This window comes from Castor canadensis, chromosome 16 (assembly GCF_047511655.1).
Source record: "Castor canadensis chromosome 16, mCasCan1.hap1v2, whole genome shotgun sequence".
In the NCBI taxonomy this organism is placed as follows: domain Eukaryota; kingdom Metazoa; phylum Chordata; class Mammalia; order Rodentia; family Castoridae; genus Castor; species Castor canadensis.
In genome coordinates, this window is record NC_133401.1 from 64,987,470 (window position 1) to 65,009,032 (window position 21,563).

Genomic DNA, 21,563 nt, shown 5'->3' on the forward strand with positions numbered 1-21,563 from the left:
TGTGAATGTATGTATTGCATGTGTACATGTGTGCATATATGTATGTCAGTGAGCATGAAGGTGCAGGCATGTGAGTGTGCATGATGTGTACATGAATGCACATGCATATGAGTGAGCAGTTGTGCATGTGGGGTGTGAGTGTGAGCATATGTGTGTGTACGTGTGTGAATGCGTGTGCGTGCGTGAATGCATGAGTGAGCAAGTGTGCATGTATGTGCATGTATGGGGTGTGTGTCTGCACATATACATATGTGTACTGTGCATGTGAATTGTTCAGGGAACTCTAAAGGAATCAGGATGAGAAACTTCACGATGTGCCCTCCAAGGCCCAGCCCCACCTGTGGTCTCACGGGAGAATTTTCCCACCCGGGTCCCTCTAGGCCCATCCACTGGACTCACATGACTCATGCTGCTGGCTTTGGAGCTGGAAGACCTGGTGTGAGTCTGTTCTACCTCTAAACCTACCAGTGTCCAGGGACAAATTTGCTGGCTTTTCTAAGCCTCAGCTACCTTCTCTGGAAAAAGGATGGCAGTATCTTTCTCCCAGGCTTCTGAGAAAGACGTGCTCCTCCTAGGTCTTCCCAGCAGGACATGGAGAGTCATAACTTCTCTTCCTACCCCACTCCCTGCCTCTAATCCTGACAGAGGTCTGCTAACATGCAGCGCAGAGGGACCTTCTGGGAACAGCTCCTCCATCTCCCTCCCACCCTTGGACTTGGCCCTGAATGACACAGTCTGGGAAGAGGAGCCTCATCATCACTCAGCTGGGCAGTCCTGCCAACAACTTCTTCATAGCTTCTGTCCTTTGTTTCAGTCCCTTTAATTCAACCCTTCTTGTAATACAACAGTCCTTCCATATCCTGGAGGGGGGTGTGGTGTTCCAGGACCCTCTGTGGATACCAAAATCTGCGAATGCTAAGGGAGCCCCTTCTATAAAGTGGTATGGGTTTTGCAAAAAACCTGCACAGTCCCTCTATATGTTAAACCATCTAGATGACTTATACTTGCTACTGTAGTGTAAATGCTGTATGAGCAGTTTTATACCGTATTATTTAGAGAATGGAAAGAATAAAAGCCTGTGTTCAGTACAGACACAGTTAAATATATTTTATTTTGTGATACTGGGGCTTGAACCCAGGGCTTTGTGCTTGCTAGGCAGGTGCTCTACCACTTGAGCCATGCCACCAGTCTTTTTTGCTTTAGGTATTTTTTAATAGGGTGGTCCTTACACTGCAATCTTCCTACCTATGCCTTCCACGTAGCTGTAACTGGGATGACAGGTGCATGCCATTACACCCAACTTTTATTGGTTGAGATGGGTTTGCCCAGGCTGGCCTCGAATCATGATCCTCCTGATCTCTGCCTTCTGAGTAGCTAGGATTATAAGCATTGTGCCACTGTGTCTAGCCCTAAAAATATTCTTGATATGCTGTTGGTTGAGGCCACAGATGTGGATCCCATTGGTCTAGAGGGCTGGTTGTAGGTACTGATTTTCCTATCTGAGCCCTGCCATCCTACCCCCAGGCAAATCTGGCTACTGCTCCCTTACCCATCTTCCTGTCATCACTCAGCCCAGCTCCTGGGTCCCTGTCCCCTACTTTTCAGTCCCTGGAGGATCTGTGGGGTAATCTGAAGGAGGTAAATGGAGCTGGAATGGGTGTCTGTATTAGTGTGCCATCATGAAGCACACAGTCTGGGTTGCTTGGGTAACAGAAATTTCTTCTCTCACTGTTCTGGAGGCCGAATGTCTGACATCTAGGTGTTGACAGGGTTGGTTTCTTGTGAGGTCCCTCTTGGTTTGCAGATGGCTACCTTCTTGCTGTATTCGCATGTGATCTTCCTCTGTGTGTATCTGTGTCCCAGTCTCCTCTCCTTAGGATGCACTCTTATGACTACATGTCCCCTCAATTATCTCTCTAAATGCAGGGCACCCTGAGATACTAGGGGTTAGGCTTCAACAGCTGAGCCTTGCTGGGGAATACCCCTTGGTCCATAACATCATCAAATTCAGGCTTCACACCTTAGGGAAAACTCTAGACACTCACTATGGACAAAACCAAGAAGACTCAGGTCAGCCGGAGGCAGGGGAATTTCAGTAGAGCCTGACATAGCGTCTGGGCCTAGTGAGAAGACCCTGGCTATGGGGTGGGAAAGGTTGGCACCCCTGTCCCCCAACAGCCAGAGGGCTCTCTTCAACATGCAAGAACTGTCCTTCCCCCAGTAGGGACTACTTTTCTTTTTTCTGTCAGAGCAATGTGGTAAACCCTAGCAGGCAGGTTCTGATGGGAAGTGAAGAGTGTCTTTGAAAAATAATGAACAGAACCACGAATTAAAGATGACTGAAGAATTGCATTGGTTTGTAGAGAAACTCTTTCAAGCTCATGCGTTGAGACTGAGCGGAGACCCTTTGGGAAGCACGATTGCCGATGTGGTTTGGAAGAGATTCACTCCGCGTGCCGAGGGGGACTCACTGATTAAACCCACATTCCTTGAAAGCAGTTACCACACAGCTGCTGCCAAACGCCTGCCTGACTGGTTCTTCCACGTTTTGTCTTTGCCATGGCTCTGTGGGGGACCCTCTACCTGGCACCAGGGTGGAGTCTGATCTTAGGATACCTGCTTCCCACTGCGCCCTAGCTTCCAAGCTGGAAGTCCTGGCCTGAGAGTTTTGTTGGTTGTTTGGTGGCTTAAAATTTTTTAAAAAAATATTATCGACTCACTCTTAACTCTGCGTATTTAAATCATACAACTTTGATCAATTTTGACATATGTGTACACACATGAAACTTTTCCCAGTCCCACATAGCGACCATATCCATCTCCCTCAAAGTTTCTAGAGTTCTGCCTCCATCCCCCAGCCTGTGACCACTGATTTGTTACTATTTGTTACTAGTTTTCATCTTTCAGAATTTTTATCTGAATGGAATCATACATTCTTTGGTCTAGATTCTTTCATTCATCATAATTATCGAGTGGTTCTTTGATTTTTTTGCATAACAGTTGTACAAGTAACTAATTTTGCACAATATCTCATTTGTTTTCATTACCAGTATGACGTCATGTGACGGTGCTACCATTTGTTTATCCATTCACCCACTGAAAAACATGTGCATTGTTTTCCGTTTTTGTTACACATGAGCTTGCTATGAACATTCTTGTGACAGACTTTGGATGGATGTATGCTTTGATTTCTCATGGTATCTCAAAATTTTGGCATGGAATGGTTGATCATGTGATAGTTATGTGATTAGCTTTCCAAGAAACTGCTAAATTGTTCAAAGTCATTGTATGATACACATTCCCAGTATATCAGAATTCCATTGTCCATGGTCCATGTAATATGTCTTTTTTTCCTCTGGCTGCTTTTAAGATTTTTTTTTTACTTTCTCTTTTTTGCAGTACTGGGGTTTGAACTCAGCACCTCACACTTGGTAGGCAGGCACTACCACTTTAGCCACTCCACCAGACCTGTTTTGTGCTGGGTATTTTTGAGATAGGGTCTCAGGAGCTATTTGCCTCGGCCAGTTTAGGTCTTTGTAATCTCTTAGGTGTTTCCACTTCTTGAACATATGCAGTTCAGTTATAATAATTATTTTAAGGTCTTTGTTAATTCTAACATCTGTGGCAGTGGTGGACTTTCAATGATTTTTTTTTCTGTTCATTACATGGGGCCTGTTTTCCTGCTGGTAATTCCTACTGGGTGCTGGGTATTTTGGTAATTTCTGTAAAAAGTCACAAGCTTTGCTATGTCGTAGTTAAGTTACTTACAAATGTAGATGTGTGTAGCTTTCTGTTGGGCATATAGTCTAAGGAAAAATTCATTACGTAAGCTTGTTGTACAAACGTCACAGAGAGCGCTTACACAAACCTGCAGGGTCTCGGCAAGTCATTTCATGTGGCCTCTCTTTTTGGGGGGCATGGACTTTGAGCCCAGGCTGGTCTCAAACTTCTGATCCTCCTGACTCCACCTTTTGAGTGCTGGGATGACAGATTTGTGCCATCATACCTGGTTTGGTATAGTCTCTTAATGCAATCAAGACAAGATGGGATATATGAGGCTGATGAGGTTGTAAAGTGGCAGACTGTTTCATGGTAAATTTCTTTTATAAGGAGGAGTGAACTCTAATGATAAATAGTATAGTAAATACGTAAGTCAGGAATAGTCATTTATTATCAAGTGTTATACTGTACATAACTAACTGTATGTGCTATACTTTTATGTGACGGGCAACACAGTAGGTTTGTGCATACCAGAACCACTGCAAACATGGCTAAAGTGTTGTGCTATGATGTGATAATGGCTATGACGTCAGTAGGCAACAGGAATTTTTCAGCTCCATTATAATCTTAAGGGACCGGGGAAGTATATGTGGTTCATTGTCGGCTAAAACATTGTTATACAGCAAATGGCTCAGGTTGAATTCTTTTGAGTCTTGTTTTTAAGATCTATTAGGTGGCACTAGAGCAGTATTTAATGTAAGGTTGACTGTGAGGGTCACTAAGGCAGGGACTTTTAAGTATACTATTCAGCACTTTATGAGAGTTTGCTGGTGTGATTGATGGAACAGGTGCTCTTCCACCCCTGTGTGAGTTGTGGCTGCAGCTCCCTGTAATACTTCTAGGTGGTTCTTTTCTTGGCTATTGGTAGTTTCCCCAACATGCCAGTCAGGGTTCTGCTTAATCCTTGAGGGGATGTGCAGGGTGTCTCTAGGGTTTTCTCACCGTTTAGCACTTAACTCTCCAGTCCTCTGTCCTGCAAATTCTGAGTGCCTCAGCATCCTTGGAACCCAGCTCCATTGCTTCCACTTGAGGAGGCTGTTAGGCTCCACCTATTTTCCCTTCCAGAGTTCACAGCCTGACACTCTCCCCAGGCAGTGAACTGTTGTCTGTGTCTCACAATTCACTGTTCTTTCCTGCCTGGCACAGTGGCTTCAAAACCATGGTTTCCTATATGTTATGTGTAGTTTTTCTTTTTTCTTTCTTTTTTTTTTTTTGGGGGGGGGTGGGCAGTACTGGGGTTTGAAATTGTGCTTTCCAGGCAGGTACTCTACAACTTGAGCCACCTTCCAGCCCTTTTTGCTCTGGTTAGTTTGGAGATAGGGTCTTGCTTTTTGCCTGGGCTGGCCTGGACCACAGTCCTCCTATTTTCTACTTCCCACATGTGTCACCAGACCTAGCTTTTTTCCATTGAGATGGGGGCCTCACATACTTTTTGCCTGAGTTGGCCTGGAATGGTGATCCTCCCAATCTGTACTTCCTCCATAGCTTGCATTACAAGATGTGAGCCACCATGTCTGGCACTGTTTTTTTGAGTTTTTGTTGTTTTAGGTAGGAGGGTAGATCTAGTCATTGTTACTCCATCTTGCCTGAGAAGAAATCCATGATGTAGACTTTTCAAAAATTTACAATCATTTTTGACTTATAGAAAAATCAACATACATACGTATATATGGACATAACTGCGGTACCTTTGGCAAAAGTGATAAATTAATTGTAAAATGTTATGATAGGCAGCAGTCTAAGATCCCTCCTCCACACAAAGAGTCCCATCTTCTGGGATACACACTTTGTATAATTCCCTCCCCTTGAGCATAGGCAGAACCTGAAAATATGATGGAGCATCACTACTATGACTGAGTTACCAATTAGTTGACCGAGTTAATAGAAAGAGATTATCCAGTGGTCCTGACCTAATCAGGTGAGCGCTTCAAAGGGTTGGGCCCTCTGAGAAGTCTGAGATATTTAAAGTGTGGGAGGATATGTAGAGGGAGCCATGTGGCCAGGAACTGAGAGCTACCTCCGGGAACTAAGAGCACCACCATCCAGCAAGGGAATGGGATCTCAGCTGTAGTCATAAGGAACCTCAGAGCTTAAAAGAGGATGCAGATCTTAGAAAGATGCCCCCAGCTGACCCATGGATTTCAGCTTTGTGGACCCCAAGCAGAGACCAAGCTCAGATGTGTCTAGACTTCTGCCCACATAAACTGTCAGACAGTTAAACGTGTGTTGTTTTAAGGTGTTATTTTTGTGGAGTTCCCAGCAACTGAAAACATATACCATTAACTAAAGAGGACTCAATCAAATTTATTCATAATAATCTCCCAGTATTAATGTAACAAGATCTCTGTAAAGACTAATATGCAGACCAGCATAAAGTAATGGAACCATCTCCACCAATTTCTAAGGTGATTTTCACCTGTATGGTGCTTGGCTGGAGGTGGTTAGAAATCTCATGAGGACTGGATCTGTTGGCACTGAAGGTGTGGTTCAGTGGTAGAGCACTTGCCTAGCATGCATGAGGCCCTGGGTTCAGTCCCCGACACTTGAAAACAAAAAGGGAGAGAAAAGATCTCTTGTGTGTGAGAGGATATGGCCAATCACGAGTCTGATGAGGGTGTAGTATGCAGAATATAAAGAACTTTTACGGCTCAACAATATAAATGGCACACAACATAATTAACTTTACAATAGGCAACGGTTTGAGCAGACCTTTGTCCAAATAGGATACGTAACTGTCCAGTAAGCACCTGAACAGATGCTCACCATCGTCAGTCATTAGGGGAATGCAAATCAAAACCACAATGAGGTACTATTTCATATCCACTTGGTCTCCGGGCAAGGATGAGGAGGAACTAGAACTTTCATCCATTGCTGGTGGGAATGGTTTGACCAATGTGCATAAAATCTAGCAGACTCTTGAAAAATTAAATACAAGATTACCATATGACCCAGAAGTTGCAAAACTGAAAACAGATGTTCACACTCATAGCAGCATTGTTTACGATAGCCAAAAAGGTAGAAAGAATCCATATGCAAATGGTAGAATAGGTACATGATAAAATATTATTCACCCCTAAAAAGGAATGAAATACTGATACAAGCTACAGTTTCAGAAATATGTTAAATGAAATAAACCATACAAAAAAGATAAAAAAAACTGCATAATTCTTTTTATGTGAAATATCTAGAATAGGATGATGAAGATGTTTTAAAACTGATAGAGTGAAGTAGATGGGGAGGTGTACACCATTATGAGTATGCTTAATGGTGCTGAAATATTCACTTTAAAATGATTAACCTTATGTTACATGAATTTCACCTCAGTTAAAAAGAAAGAAATCTGAGATGGGGTCATGGCTGAAGTTTTAGAGCGCCTGCTCAGCCAGTGCAATGCCCTGAGTTCAAATACCAGTACCACTGAAAGAAGGAAGGAAGGGAGGGAGGGAGGGAGGGACGGAGGGAGGAAGGAAGGAAGGAAGGCCGTCCTAAAAATAACAAAGCTACATCCTAGTTGGTGGTCAGCGATTTTGTGATTTTTTTGTAACTGAACTACAGACTTGAATCCATATTTCCTCTTATGTCCTTTTCCTATTCCAGGATACTACACTGTACTTGGTTGTCACAGGTCCTCAGTCTCCTTGGATCTCTGACAGTCCCTCGTCTTTCTTGTTTCTCATGACTGACATATTGAGCAGGAATATTGTAGAATGTCCTTCAGTGTGGGCTGGGCTAGTGTTCTTAGGATTCCACTGGGTTATGAGTGTTTGGGAAGCAAACCCTTAAGGTGGATTACATTTTCATGGCATCATTGCAGGAGGCTCTGACGTCAGCATGACTTATCCCTGGTGACATTCACTGTAATCACTTGGTTAAGGTAGTACGCTAGTTACCTTTCTGTTACTATAACAGAATAATCGACTGAAAAAGAGGAAAGGTTTATGTTGGCTCATGGTTTTGGAGGTTTTGGTCCATAGGGGTAGTTCTGCTTTTTTTGGGCCTGTGGTGAGGCAAAACATCATGGTGGGATTGTGTGGCAGAGGAAGCTGCTCATGTTTTGGCAGGTGAAAGGAGAGACAGGAGACCAAATTCCCACTAGTCCCTACAAGTCCCTTCGAGGGTATGCCCCCAATGTTGTAAAACCTCCCACTAGGCCCCAGGGAGGTTCCCCCCCAAATAATGCTTCTGTGGGGTCCAAGCCTTTAACAGTGGGTCTTTGGGGGTCATTTCTGACAGATTTCCTCACTGTAAGGTTATTGTTTCCTTTCTCTACTAATTGGAAGTCTAGCCTATACTTTAAGAAAGGAGAATTTTGCTCTACCTACTGGAGGGGAAGTATCTGCATGTGTTACTGGAATTCTTCTGTAGGAAGCTTTGTCTCTTCTCATTTATTTATTTTATCTAATCATTTCTATCAGTATGGACTCATAGATTTAATTTATTCTTTGGGTTTGTAAGCTGGTACTGCTTTATTGATTTTGTTGTTTACATGCTCCATTCTGAGACCTTTTGGGTTGATTCTTGCATTTCTTTGATGTACCCTGATGTGTGGTGTGTGTGTGTATTTTGTTTTTGGGTTTATTTTTTTTTTTGGTGGTTCTGGGGATTGAACTGGGGCCTTGCACTTGCTAGGCAGGCTCTCTACCACTTGAGGCACCCTGCCAGCACCTCCCTGCCCTTTTTTTAATGGAGCACTTCCTTACCTTCTGGCACTAGAAAATACTCCAGGTTCATCTTGCACTTTTCCTGCATCAGCCCTAGAATATGCCATTTCCCTAAACATTTCTGTTCTGTTTATTGGAAAGTGGTACTTAGACACCAAGCTCTGGGTGGACTTGTTCCTATTAGGGCATCCCTGTTTTATAGGCCTTCTGTGCAGATGGAGGTGGTTTATGTATGCATGTATCTTTTTCTTTTTTTTGTTGGTACTGGGGTTTGAGCTTAGGGCCTTGTACTTGCTAGACAGGTGTTTTAGAACTTGAGCCATGCCTCCACTCCTTTTCACTTTACTTATTTTTCAGATAGAATATTACACTTTTTGCAAAAGCTGTCCTTGGGCTGCAATTCTGATATCTATACCTCCCACATGGCTGGGATGACAGGTGTTGCCACCACACCCAGCTTGTTCTTTGAGATGAGAGCTCAGTAACTTTTGGTTGAGTCTGGCCTTGAACTACAGTCCTCCTTCTCTGCCTCCCTAGTAGCGGGGATGACAGGCACGAGCCACCACACTCAGACCTTTACACATATATCTTAGTTCTTCTATATGCACATATCTGTACTCACTTCTATATGTTGTATCTCTGTACATAACATAAACATGGCCTCTCAGGGATGTCTCTGGTTCTTATTCAGCACCATGGAGTATGCCTAGATCTCCCCCTTTGCTTATAACTTCCTTCTTAGATAGCAGTTAACCTGGTTCTCATTACTCCTAGTTTTTGTGCTTATTTGTTCAACACTAATATGCATGCCAAAGTAGCCTCAAAATTGTTAATCTGTACCCCTGTGAGAAACAACTTGGCCTACTAGAGTACAGTGTTTATGTACAATTCCTTTTCTCTTCAACCTCAGTTTTCAATCAAAATGCAATTTTCAAAGTTACTGTTACTTTTAGCTATAGGTTCCCCTGCAACCTTCAGTGAGGTTATGTCCTATAGTCGTCCCCCTTTATCCATGTTTTTTCTCTTTGTGCTTTGAATTACCTATGGCTAACCACAATCTGAATGAAAACCTCCAGAAATAAACAACTCATAAGTTTTAAATTGTGTGTTCTGAGCAGTGTGAAGAAATCTCACACCATCTGCTCAGTCCATCCCGCCTGGGAATGAATGATCCCTTTGTCTAGTGTGTCCACACTGTGTATGCTACCTACCTGACATGATCATGGTTCCAGGATCTGGGATCACCAGAAGCAGACTCTCCTCCTGAAGAAGCATCAGAAGTTCAGTGGCAGCCCAGTGCTCTATCACAATGCCCACGTAGGCATTGTATCAACTTATATCACCACAAAAAGAAGGGAGAGGCTGGGGCATGGCTCAAGTAGTAGAGTATACCTGCCTGGCAAGTGCAAGGCCCAGAGTTCAGCATCCCAGTACCATGAAAAGAAAGAAGGGAAGGAATGGAAGGGAGGAAAGAAAAGGAACGAAGGAAGGAAGAAAGATTTGTGGAACACAAGAAGAAGGGAAGTACAAAGCAATTAGACATTTGGGGTGAGAGGGAGAGAGAGAGAGGTAGATAACAGTAACATAATTTCATTACAGTGTTCTATTTCAGTATTAGTTGTAGTTAATCTCTTTCTGTGCAAAACTTGAAGTTAAACTTTATCATAGGTATGCGTGGGGAAACAGTCTATAAGGGCTCAGTGCTATCTTTAGTTTCAGACATCCACTGAGGAGCTTGGAACGTATCCCCTGCAGATGAGGTGGGTCTACAATTTTGATATAGTTCCATTCATTTGTCATAGCCTGCATTCCATCTTGCGGTTTTCTGGCATCCTGGTTCACTTTTGTTTTTAATTGGTATCTATCCACTAAAGTCCACACTTTGTGATGTGGAGTCCTATGGTTTTTGACAAATGTACAATTGTGTCCACCATCCAGTACCATGCAGAACAGGTCCATCACCTCCCAGTCTCCACGTGACCCCTTGTGCTCAATTCTTTCCACTCTTCTGACATTTCACAAACCCTGACTTGATTTCTGTCTGTAGTTTTGTAGGGCCTGTTTTGTTTTGTTTTGGTGGTACTGGGATTTGAACTCAGGGTCTTGTGCTTACTAGGCAGGTGCTCTACTGCTTGAGCCACTCCCCCATCCCTATTTGTTTTAGTTATTTTTATGATAGGGTCTCACATTTATGCCTGGGCCAGTCTGAACCTCTGTCCTCCTATTTATGCTTCCTTTGTAGCTAGGATACAGATGTGTGCCACCACTGCCAGCTATTGGTTGAGACAGTGTCTAGTTAACTTTTTGCCAGGGCTAGCCTTGAGCTGTGATCCTCCTGATCTCTGCCTCCAGAGTAGCTGAGATAACAGGTGTGTGCTATTGAACCCTAGTAGGGCCTGGTTTTGATAGCAACATTTATAACATTCTTTTTGTAGACATGAAAACTGCTTGCAAGAAGAAGTTGTCTTGCTTTGTGTTTGGAGTCAGTGGATACCACGATTTGAGTGCAGCCCTGACACTTCTGTAACTCTAAATCTCAATTTTTCCATCAAATAATAGTTCTAACCTCTTGAGAGTTGCTAGGACTAGACAACAGCTGTGGGTACAGTGCCCACCACATAATAAGTAGTCATCTTTAGTTACATTTGCTGTCCTCGTCATCACCATGGTGAGGATCAAGTTCACGATGGGGGATTTAATTTAGAGGTCAGGAAATGCTGCCCTCTGAGACCCTTCCTCATGGGGGAGGAAAGAGGGCAGAGGCACGGGCCTATAAGGTTTGATTTTCTGCAAGCCTTTCCGTGGTGTTTGTGGCGTGTGTGCATTTATTTCCAGGATTGAGTGCCGTTGATTGTGCCTGTGGAGACAGAATCACGGCTTTGATCAGAAATTGTCCTTTGCTGGGAAATTTTAGGGGTTCATCTTGGTTCTTCTGCAACTTCCAAGGTTTTTTATTGTTAAGAAGACTGTACTAAAACAACAGAGAAAGAACATTTTACAGTTTTTTTTTTTTTTTGGTGTATGTGTTTGAAAGATTCCGGGGATTGAACGCAGGGTCTTGCACATGCTAGATAAATGCTTCAGTACTGAGGTACATCCCTAGCCCCCACTTTTTTTTTCCTATTATTATATTATATTATATTTATTTATTGTTTTATTATTCATATGTGCATACAAGGCTTGGGTCATTTCTACCCCCTGCCCCCACCCCCTCCCTTACCACCCACTCCGCTCCCTCCCTCTCCTCCCTACCCCATCAATACCCAGCAGAAACTATTTTGCCCTTATTTCTAATTTTGTTGTAGAGAGAGTATAAGCAATAATAGGAAGGAACAAGGGGTTTTGCTGGTTGAGATAAGGATAGCTATACAGGGCATTGACTCACATTGATTTCCTGTGCATGTGTGTTACCTTCTAGGTTAATTCTTTTTGATCTAACCTTTTCTCTAGTTCCTGGTCCCCTTTTCCTATTGGCCTCAGTTGCTTTTAAGGTATCTGCTTTAGTTTCTCTGCGTTAAGGGCAACAAATGCTATCTAATTTTTTAGGTGTCTTACCTATCCTCACCCCTCCCTTGTGTGCTCTTGCTTTTATCATGTGCTCAAAGTCCAATCCCCTTGTTGTGTTTGCCCTTGACCTAATGTCCGCATATGAGGGAGAACATACGATTTTTGGTCTTTTGGGCCAGGCTAACCTCACTCAGAATGATGTTCTCCAATTCCATCCATTTACCAGCGAATGATAACATTTCGTTCTTCTTCATGGCTGCATAAAATTCCATTGTGTATAAATACCACATTTTCTTAATCCATTCGTCAGTGATGGGGCATCTTGGCTGTTTTCATAACTTGGTTATTGTGAATAGTGCCGCAATAAACATGGGTGTGCAGGTACCTCTGGAGTAACTTGTGTCACAGTCTTTTGGGTATATCCCCAAGAGTGGTATTTCTGGATCATATGGTAGATCAATGTCTAGCTTTTTAAGTAGCCTCCAAATTTTTTTCCAGAGTGGTTGTACTAGTTTACATTCCCACCAACAGTGTAAGAGGGTTCCTTTTTCCCCCGCATCCTCACCAACACCTGTTGTTAGTGGTGTTGCTAATGATGGCTATTCTAACAGGGGTGAGGTGGAATCTTAGTGTGGTTTTAATTTGCATTTCCTTTATTGCTAGAGATGCTGAGCATTTTTTCATGTGTTTTTTGGCCATTTGAATTTCTTCCAAAAGCACTTTTTAAAGCAGTATATCACTTGGGAGGTGGAGAAGGATCAGCGTTTGAGCCAGCCCAAGCAAAAAACAAACAAGACTCTCAAAAAACAAGCAGGGACTGGTCTGTAATCCTAGCTACTCAGGAGTTAGAGCTGGGAGGATCCAAGGCCAGCCCACAAGAACCCCCCCCCACACTTTTTTTTTTCCCCTGTGGTACTGGGACTTGAACTCAGGGCCTACACCTTGAGCCCCTCCACCAGCCCTTTCCTGTGAATTTTTTTTTAATTAATTGAGATAGGGTCTCACAAACTATTTGCCTCTGTCTGGCTTTGAACTGCAATCCTCCTGATCTCTGCCTCTTGAATAGCTAGGATTACAGGCATGAGCCAAAGGCGCCCAGCTACTTACAAGACCTCCTTTAAAAAATAACTTAAAGCAAAAAGGGTTGTGGTCTTGGCTCAAGTGGTGGAGCACTTGCTTAAAGAGCTGGAGGCCCTGCATTCAATCACTATAATCCCAACACCCAACTGGGTTCTGTTTGGATAGTTTCTGTCTTCATGCCTGAGTTTCCACATAGAGACTGATGATTTACTCATTGTGTTATAAGCATGTTTTCTTTCATGACATGTGCCAGGTTCATCAAGGGAATCCCTGTCCTTCACTGGACCATCCCCACTGTTGGGCAGTGTTGCTTCTGTTGACTTATTTCCTTGCGCATATTCCCCAGAGTAGGGAATTTTCAGCCAAGATGGGAACACTGAATGGTTTAGTTTGCAGCATTTTACAGAATTAAGTCATTGCATCCTTTGCTTTTGTTTTGGAGCTGGGGTTTCACTGTGATGCCCAGGCTGCTCTGGAACTCCTGGGCTAAGGCAGATCCTCCTGTCCCAGCCTCCCAAGGAGCTAAGACTACAGGTGAGCACCATACCTGCTCAATCCCTTTTTTCCTCTGGTAAGTCATCCATAGTTCATTTAGTTGAAACCATTTGAGAATGTTAGCAGACATCTGGGGACATGTCCTAGACCTGTAGTCTAATAGGCCACTAAAAGTTTATTGTTTGGTCATATTTGAAAATCATGACTTTCTCTGATTCTGTTTTTTCTGAGTGCCTACCACTCTTCTCTGCAGACTTCCAACTCTTCTCAAAGCTTCTGCATGGGAGGGCCCCCAAACTCCTGCTTTATTTACTTTGCTGGGAGGACTGTTTGCATATGTAAAACCAGGACCACATCGTTTGCTGGTGCTCCAAATGCTGCCAGATAATTAAATGTAAGAAGTTGAGTCTTTTAAGTTATTTTTACAAACCTGGATACAAAGAATATTTTCTTAAAATTAAAAAAAATGTAAAGATTGTAACATTGGCTTTCCAATTGCAACATGGTAGTGAAGTTTCAACATACAGCAAATGAGGGGCCTGAAGTTGAGGAAGGAGAGGAGGCTAGGAGATAACAAATGCATAAACTTTGGAGTCAGAGTAAATGACAAAATAAAACTCAGTTTGGGTAATTAATGATCCCACACAGCAGCCTTAACAGTTTGTTTTTTTTTTTTTCTTTTTCATCTTTTATCAGTAGTTCCCCATCTCCCCTCTTATTTGAAGGGGAGAGTAGCTTTAAAGTCATTGTGTTCCCTATCAGCATGGGATAAACCATGGAGAGAGGCCCACAATGACAGCAGTTGTTAAAAGATCATTGTTGGTACCATTACCTACATTTGTTAAAAAAAAGGAAATTAAGGGGCAGCCTTTTTGTTCAACTAGCATTGATAAAGATGGATGAGAGGGATGAGAGGTCTTGCACAATTGTCTGGCTTGAACTAAAAGGTTGGATTCTTTTTCCAAGTACATTTTGAAACCTGTTACAGCATCTGCAAATACAGCAGGGGGGAGTGAGTTTGAGATCCTATGCCAGCCTGCATAGGCACCCTCCCCATTCAGTGAGGGCCCAGTGGCCATCCTGCTTCCACACCCTGGTGCCTGCACCTCAGCCTTCACCAGGTTCTGGGCCTTGGCTGTCTGGGGGTGAGGGAGGGCTGGGGATGTGGGGGCTTAGCATGGAGCTGGTCTCACATGCATAGGGAAGCCCATAGCATCTACAGGGTGTCTGGAGGCTGGGGCAGCCCAGGCTGCTTGCTCACAGGGTCACTCTGAATTAAGTGGTGCTCTAGGCCAGAGCAGGAGCAAGAGGCAGGTGGAGGTCCCACCTCAGAGCCTGGTGTCCAGAGGCCTAGCTAGGCCTCTGATTTCTGGAGCAAGCTGAGGGTCTTAGGGGACCAGGGAGGTACCATGAGGATGAAGTGAGTGCACCCAAAATTACCAGGCTTTAGCACCCTAGCTAAGGTGGTTTTACCTGGTGTGAACCAGCCTCTTTCCTTCCTGCTCTTGGCCTTCACTTCCTCTGTTTTCAGCTCAGCCCTCTGCATCTTTATAAAATGGCAGTGCGGGGGAGGGGGTGTAGAGGAAGGATGGAGGCCTTCCAGTGCTTTGCAGGTGTCTGGAAGCACCCTGGTTAAGGTTTTAGCTCCAGACTCCTGGTCCTGAGTTGCTCTGTCAGAGGCAGGTGGGGCTTGGGTGGAGTCCTGTCTTCTGTGAGAATTTTAGGCTTGGTGATGTCAGGAAAAAGGATTCAGTAATCCTTGGTAAAGCACTGTAAGGCAGACTTATTCAGGATCATTGCAGTAGGTATAGGGACCACAATGGGATAATTCTAATACAGCGTGGGCAAGTGGGACTTTATAGCTGGGGGTGGGGGGTGTTAGTAGATGGAGCTTTACTAAGGGGAAGTGGTAGGATTAAGAGGGATTCTGATTAAATGGGCTTAATTGGACTCTTGCTGAAGACAGGCCAGGGTGACCAGACATCAAGGGGGAAGGAATGGGAAGTGGAGGATGAGAGCCTGATCAGGTATCCAAGGTGATCAGATATTCTTGCTAAACTGACTTAGCAGGGGTTGTTGTTAATGCTGGGGTTTATAAGGGAGTGCACAGATGGACCTAGGAGAAGGTTCAGAAGCCTGATGAAAGTTTGGTCAAGTAGAGCATCTTTTGTCAGTGGCTGAGGGCTCAAGACCAGGGAGTGCTCCTGTCACTTCCTCTAAAGCAGTGCTTAAAAATGACTTCTTAGGCTGGAGATGTAGCTCAGGGGTAGAGCATGTGCTTGCTTAGCGTGAGTGAGCTCCTAAGTTCCATCCTCAGCACCACAGAAATAAAATAAAATTAAAACAAACAAAATGCCTTCTGTGTCCTCATCAGGACCCAAGTCCTGGCTAGTTTTGTGCTGGTAAACTGATTGCTTTACTCCTCCAAACCTGGATTTGGAGATTTGGGGTGAGTTTTTTCCAAGCTCCTATTCTCCAGCTGGGAGGCAGGAACCTTTAACTCTGGCCTCAGAAGTTATGTGTGGCCCAGTGGTACAGCATGTGTTTAGCATGCAAGAGGCCCTACGTTCTGTTCGCAGCACCAGAATCTGCCTTGTGGGTCAAATCGTGCCCTCAGCATGCCAGAGCTGGCCCTGTGAGTGACCACTGTAGTGCAGCTATGACTTTTGACCGTATTTCTGTGTTAATTCTCTTCTGCCAAGCACAGGGCTGGGCATGGGAGGGACTCTTATTAAACTGTACTGAACCAAATCCCCACTGGAAGGAAGAAAGGAAGTATGGGTCAACGGGGTGGATTAGGCAGGCTGTCATGTCCAAGGCCCTGGGCTGGGAGGGGCTGTGGGGCTTCTGGAGAGGTAATGGGGTCGTGATCTGGGGGAGTCCAGAGAGCTGCCACAGGGCCAGTTTTGATTTATCTCACCTAGGCATCTTTCTCTCTGCCATCCCTTCTTCATGTCACGGATAGTCGCAGCTTCAGCCTTCCTTGATGGTTAGGATGCTATTTCTGTTGTTTTTAATCCTTGGTATTATATTTGAACATATTGTAACAGCATAAATTTGTCACCTGCTCTCAAAGACTTATCAGTTAATTGTTCGATGTTTTTTTCTTTGTTTGCATTTCCTTTCATTAGAAAATAGCCTGTGAAATTTAATGAGCCTGGGCTGGTGGAGTGTCTCAAGTGGTAGGGTGCCTGCCTAGCAAACATGAGGCCCTGAGTTCAAGCCCCAGGATGGCCAAAAATAAATAAATAAATAAATAAATAAAATTTAATAAGCTTTAAAGAAATATTCTGGACAATACCATCACAACTATAGATCATTCAGATACTTTGTTTTTGCTGGGTTTTCTACTTTTCTCTGTTCTGAAACTCATCCTCTTTTTTTTTTTTTCTTTTTCCTTTCCTTCTCTGTTCAGAAGTTGGATGGACTCGTCAAGCTGCGTACTGTCCGAGAAGCTCCATCTGAGTGTGTCTGCCCCCCAGGTAAGTGAAGATTCGCTCTCCTGCTGACTCCTGACTTCTGCAGGCCTGGCGCTTCTCTCTGCTGTCTGGTCATAACTGCTCAGGTCACCCACAGGATGGTCTTGGGTTTCAGGCTGTGGCACTCTGAGTGCCTTTCCTGGCAGGCTGGTCAGTCAAAGGTGAACGGACTTGGTTTGATTGGTGGTATGGGGAGAGGAACTAAGGAAGTGTTGGAGGTAACTTAGAATAAAGGCTTAATGGTAGGAAAGTAAAGCTGATGGGAGATGCCATCCACGTGGGAATAACATTCTGGCCCAAGCTCTGTCTCAGGCACAGAGTGGATAATCTGGTCAGTGTGGCTTTTTGGTTTTCATTTCTTTTGATGAAGGCAAAGGAAGGGAACAGAAATCTCAGTCTGAATTGTTCTAATGATCGTTTCTCTTGTGTTTTGCTGGCATGGATCAAGAGGGCCAGGAATAAAAGTAGCATGTGTTGAATGCTAATCCATGTGCTCAAATCCAGATTGAGAACAGGTCTTCTGACTGTCCTCATGGCAACTCTGGCCCATGATGGAGATTTCAGTTGAGGTCTCTAACCGTGGTATTTTCAGGGTTCGAATGATCCTTGCTCGGGATGGGTAAAATTCCACTGAATGAGTGGGTCATCATTGTACTGTAGCTCAGGCTCCCTGCACACTGGAAGAGGTGGCTTTTGTTATGGGTTCCAAGGACATGGGAGCTGAACACAGTGTTCCCTGTCCTCACTGTCACTTCTTCTGTTAGTTGAGCTGCTTGGCACTTCCCAGTCCACTTCAGTGGGTCCAGAAACCAAGCTCACAGATCATTAACATCTTAGGGTGGGGTGATTCCTTGGCCAAGGCGAATCTCACAGTGGGAAAATTCAGTCTCTGAGGACCTGGTGGAAGAGAGTGTTATGGCTGAGCTCTCACTAGCCTTTAGTTAGAACCTCTAAGATGGGTTTTTGTTGTTGTTGTTGTTGTTGTTTTGTTTTTGGTACTAGGGTTTGAACTCAGGGATTCATGCTTATTAGGCAGATGCTCTACCACTTGAGCCATGCCCCAGCCCTTTTTGGTCTGATTATTTTAAGGTCTCACTTTTTGCCCAGGTCAGGCTGGATGTGATCCTCCTATTTTATGCTTCTCACTGCAGCTGAGATGACAGGCACACACCACACACCCAGCTATTGGTTAAGATAGAGTTTTACAGACTCTTTGTTCTAGCCTTGAACCATGATCCTTCTGATCTTAGTCTCCCAAGTAACCAGGATTACAGATGTGCCACTGGCACCCGGCTTCTCTGAAGTTTTGATAAGAGAAAACAGGAAGGTGTGACAAGTAATGATATCTATTAGCAGAAAGTCAGAAATTGTGACTAAATGGGGGAAAAAATTCAGATTCACAAATGCATTTTTTGGAAGGAATGTTCCTTCTTGCTTCTCTTCTTTCTTTCTGAGTGTTGTGTTGGATATACAGTTGGCTTTCCACACCCTTGGCTCCTGCAGCCTTGGTTTCAGCCAGAATGGAAAGTATTCACAAAAAATTGCATTTGTATTGGGCATGTACAGACTTTTCCTTTGTCAATATTTCCTCAAAACCTCAGTTTAACAACTATTTACATGTCATTTATATTGCATTTGTTATTATAAGTAATATAGTGCTGGGCATGGTCGTGCATGCCTGTAATCCAGCACTCAGGAGACACAAGCAGGAGGATTGTGAGTTGAGGCCAGCCTAGACTACCTAGTGAGACCTTGCCTCAAAAAAAATACACAAAACAAACAAGCAAACAAAAAAGTAATGTAGAAACATATAGGAGGATGTACACAGGTTATATGCAAACACTACATCATTTTATAGAAAGAACTTGAGCTTGTGTGGATTTTGGTACCCTGTGGGATGAGGGGGACAGGGACAGGCTGGAATCAGTCTCCCACCTGTATAGAGGGATGCCTGTACATACATGTGATTTATGTGTTTTTTAAAGTGAGAGTCACAGCCATTCAGGAGATTTTAAATCAGTTTAGCAGTTTGCAACCAGCATTTTGAAATTGTGAACTGTTGTAGAGTAGGCTAAAAATAAAAAACCAAAGTGAAATTTTGGTTTCAGGATTTATATTTGTAGATGTGAAATAGATTTCTTGCTAACAGAGTGTTCAAAAGTCTCAAATACAGAAGATAGATGGACAGAGGAGGAGGTGGCAGTAAGGTGGCTTAGGGCTCCTGAAAAACTCAGAACTCAGGCCAAATCTTGAGTCTCATATCCTAGCTGTGATTTTGTGTGTGTGTGTGTATGTGTGTGTGTGTGTGTGTGTGTGTGTGTGTGTGTGTGAGAGAGAGAGAGAGAGAGAGAGATGCTAGATAAGCACTAACCACTGAGCTACTCCCCTAACCCACTGTAAGAGTTTTTATCAGAAATGACGATTTTTTTTTACTGCAGTGGCTTCTGGGCCTTTTCAAAGGTGTGGCCAAAAGACAGGTAACTATGGAGAAAGCCAGTGACCTAGAGACTGTCCTCTGCCCTGCCTTCCCTTGGTCAGAGAGGAGTGGGGGTCTTGAACCAGCAGAGAGACTCTAGGGGGTTCTCAGGAGGCCCACAGGATGGAGGGCTGGTCAGAAGTTTGAACAGTTTTGAAAGCACCATTCATCACACAAAACAAAGCAGGCACCAGTCTTTCAGTATTTGCTGTAGTGGTTAATAGGGTCTGCTTCCTTTACCGTCCCAATCCTACCCAAGAGCAATTGGGTGGCCAACGTGGTTTGTGACACTGGAGAAACTGCCTGTATTAGTAGGAGTCTGGTTCAAAAGGTGGCTGAGTTAGAGGATTCATTATTTTCTGACATAGGATATTTTTAAGGCAAGTGTGATGCTCTGCATGAAGGGACAGAATAGGACATGACTGGACAATTTCTCAAGTCTCCCGTGTGCAGCCACAAATGTACTAAGTCCTTCCCACAATTTGGCTTTTTGTGACTCTTGTAGAGGTTTTTTGGGTTTTTTTGTTTTGTTTTGTTTTTTCAATGGGAATTGTGGTTTTCAGAACTGCAGCTTTTAGGATTTTAACATTTGGAATTTCATTCTTTTGGAATTATGATTTGGGGGACTTTGAGCTTTTAGGATTTCATACTTGGGACTGTGGTGTTTAGGATGGTGTCTTATGACACAATCAGGCTTAGGATTTTGATTAGCACTGCATCAAACCCTCTAGCCCCGCAGACAGGGGAACTCTGGGGAGGCCTTGCTGCTATTATTCAGGGGCTCCTGACTGCGAGGTAGCCAGGCCGTGGCAGGTGTGGTCAGTGTGGTCCAGAGGATGTGGCATGGTGGACTCAGTAGGGCCCTCTGCCCTCCCATGTCCATGTTTGTTTTTTCTGTCCTGTCGCTGCCAGCGTGAGGTCTCACTTGAGCTATTAGGACTTGAGTCCTTCAGCAATGCAACCCCCAGTTGCTGGCACTCGCTCCCTGCATCAGGAAAGGACAGAGGTCTTTTCTGCAGCTCCAGAAACCCGAATTCACTCTCTTTCTTTCAGGCTCTGATCACAAAGGCCCGCAGTCTGGAGTCTGGAGACACAGACCACCCTCGGTCCCTGTGAGATCTGAGATATGGGCAGACCCCACCCCGATTCCTTCCCACGGTCCAGGGAGACTGTGTAATCTTTTGTCAGATCCTAGCAGGCAGCAGGCAGATAAGCCAGGCTAGGGAAGGGTGGTTCTATGTGTCACCCAATGTGAAGCTGCCCTGTAGGCTTCACGTAGGAAGACGGCGCATCCCTCAGGCTCATGTCCATGGTGTAAGGACGGCAGAAGGCAGGACCGGCCCTGACCCAGTGCTGTGACCTCAGTTGAATGTGGGGCTACAGAGCCTTGCATGCTTTGTCTATAAAATGGTATAGTGGGTTGATTGTGTTCCCCCAAAAGGTATGTCCAAGTCCTAGCCCTTGGTACCTGCGAACGTGATCTTATTTGAAAACAGGTCCGGAAAGATATACAGTATTTGTTCCTTATCTGCAAGGGGACACATTCTAACACCCCCATGGGTGCCTGAAGCCATGGCTACCGTCTAACCCTACACACTGTGTTTTCTCCTATACATACATAGCTACGAAAAAGTTTAATTTATAAATTAGGCATAGTAAGAGATTATCAACAACAATAATAAAATAATTATAACAACTATACTGTAATGAGTTATATGAATAGAATATATTATTGTATTTAATAATAATCTTATGAAATTAAAATATCTTATTGTATTTTTACCTTTTTTACTAAAGGAAGCACTTTCTGGCTTCTCTTGGCCTAGCGAAATTGTCAGTATCACTACTCTTGCACTTTGGGGCCATTATAAAGTAAAATAAGGGCTAGTTGAACATAAGTACTAAGATCCCATGACGGCAGATATGATGAGTGAAATGGTTACTGAAGTAGCTAACAGGTGGGTATCAAATACAGCATGGACACTCTGGACAAAGGAATGATTCATATATCCCAGGAGAGAAGGAAGAGAATGGTGGGAGATTTATCACGCCACTCAGAATGATGTGTAATTTGAGACTTATGAG

General features: G+C 43.9%; 1 protein-coding gene across 1 annotated transcript in view; it reads left to right on the forward strand.

Moving 5' to 3' along the window:
• Col23a1 (collagen type XXIII alpha 1 chain) overlaps positions 1-21,563 on the forward strand; it is a 343,386-nt gene that overhangs the window by 12,222 nt on the left and 309,601 nt on the right. The window contains exon 2 of the mRNA XM_020170455.2: positions 16,939-17,005. Within this exon, the coding sequence (XP_020026044.2) occupies positions 16,939-17,005 (67 nt within the window). The remainder of the gene's footprint in view (positions 1-16,938; positions 17,006-21,563) is intronic.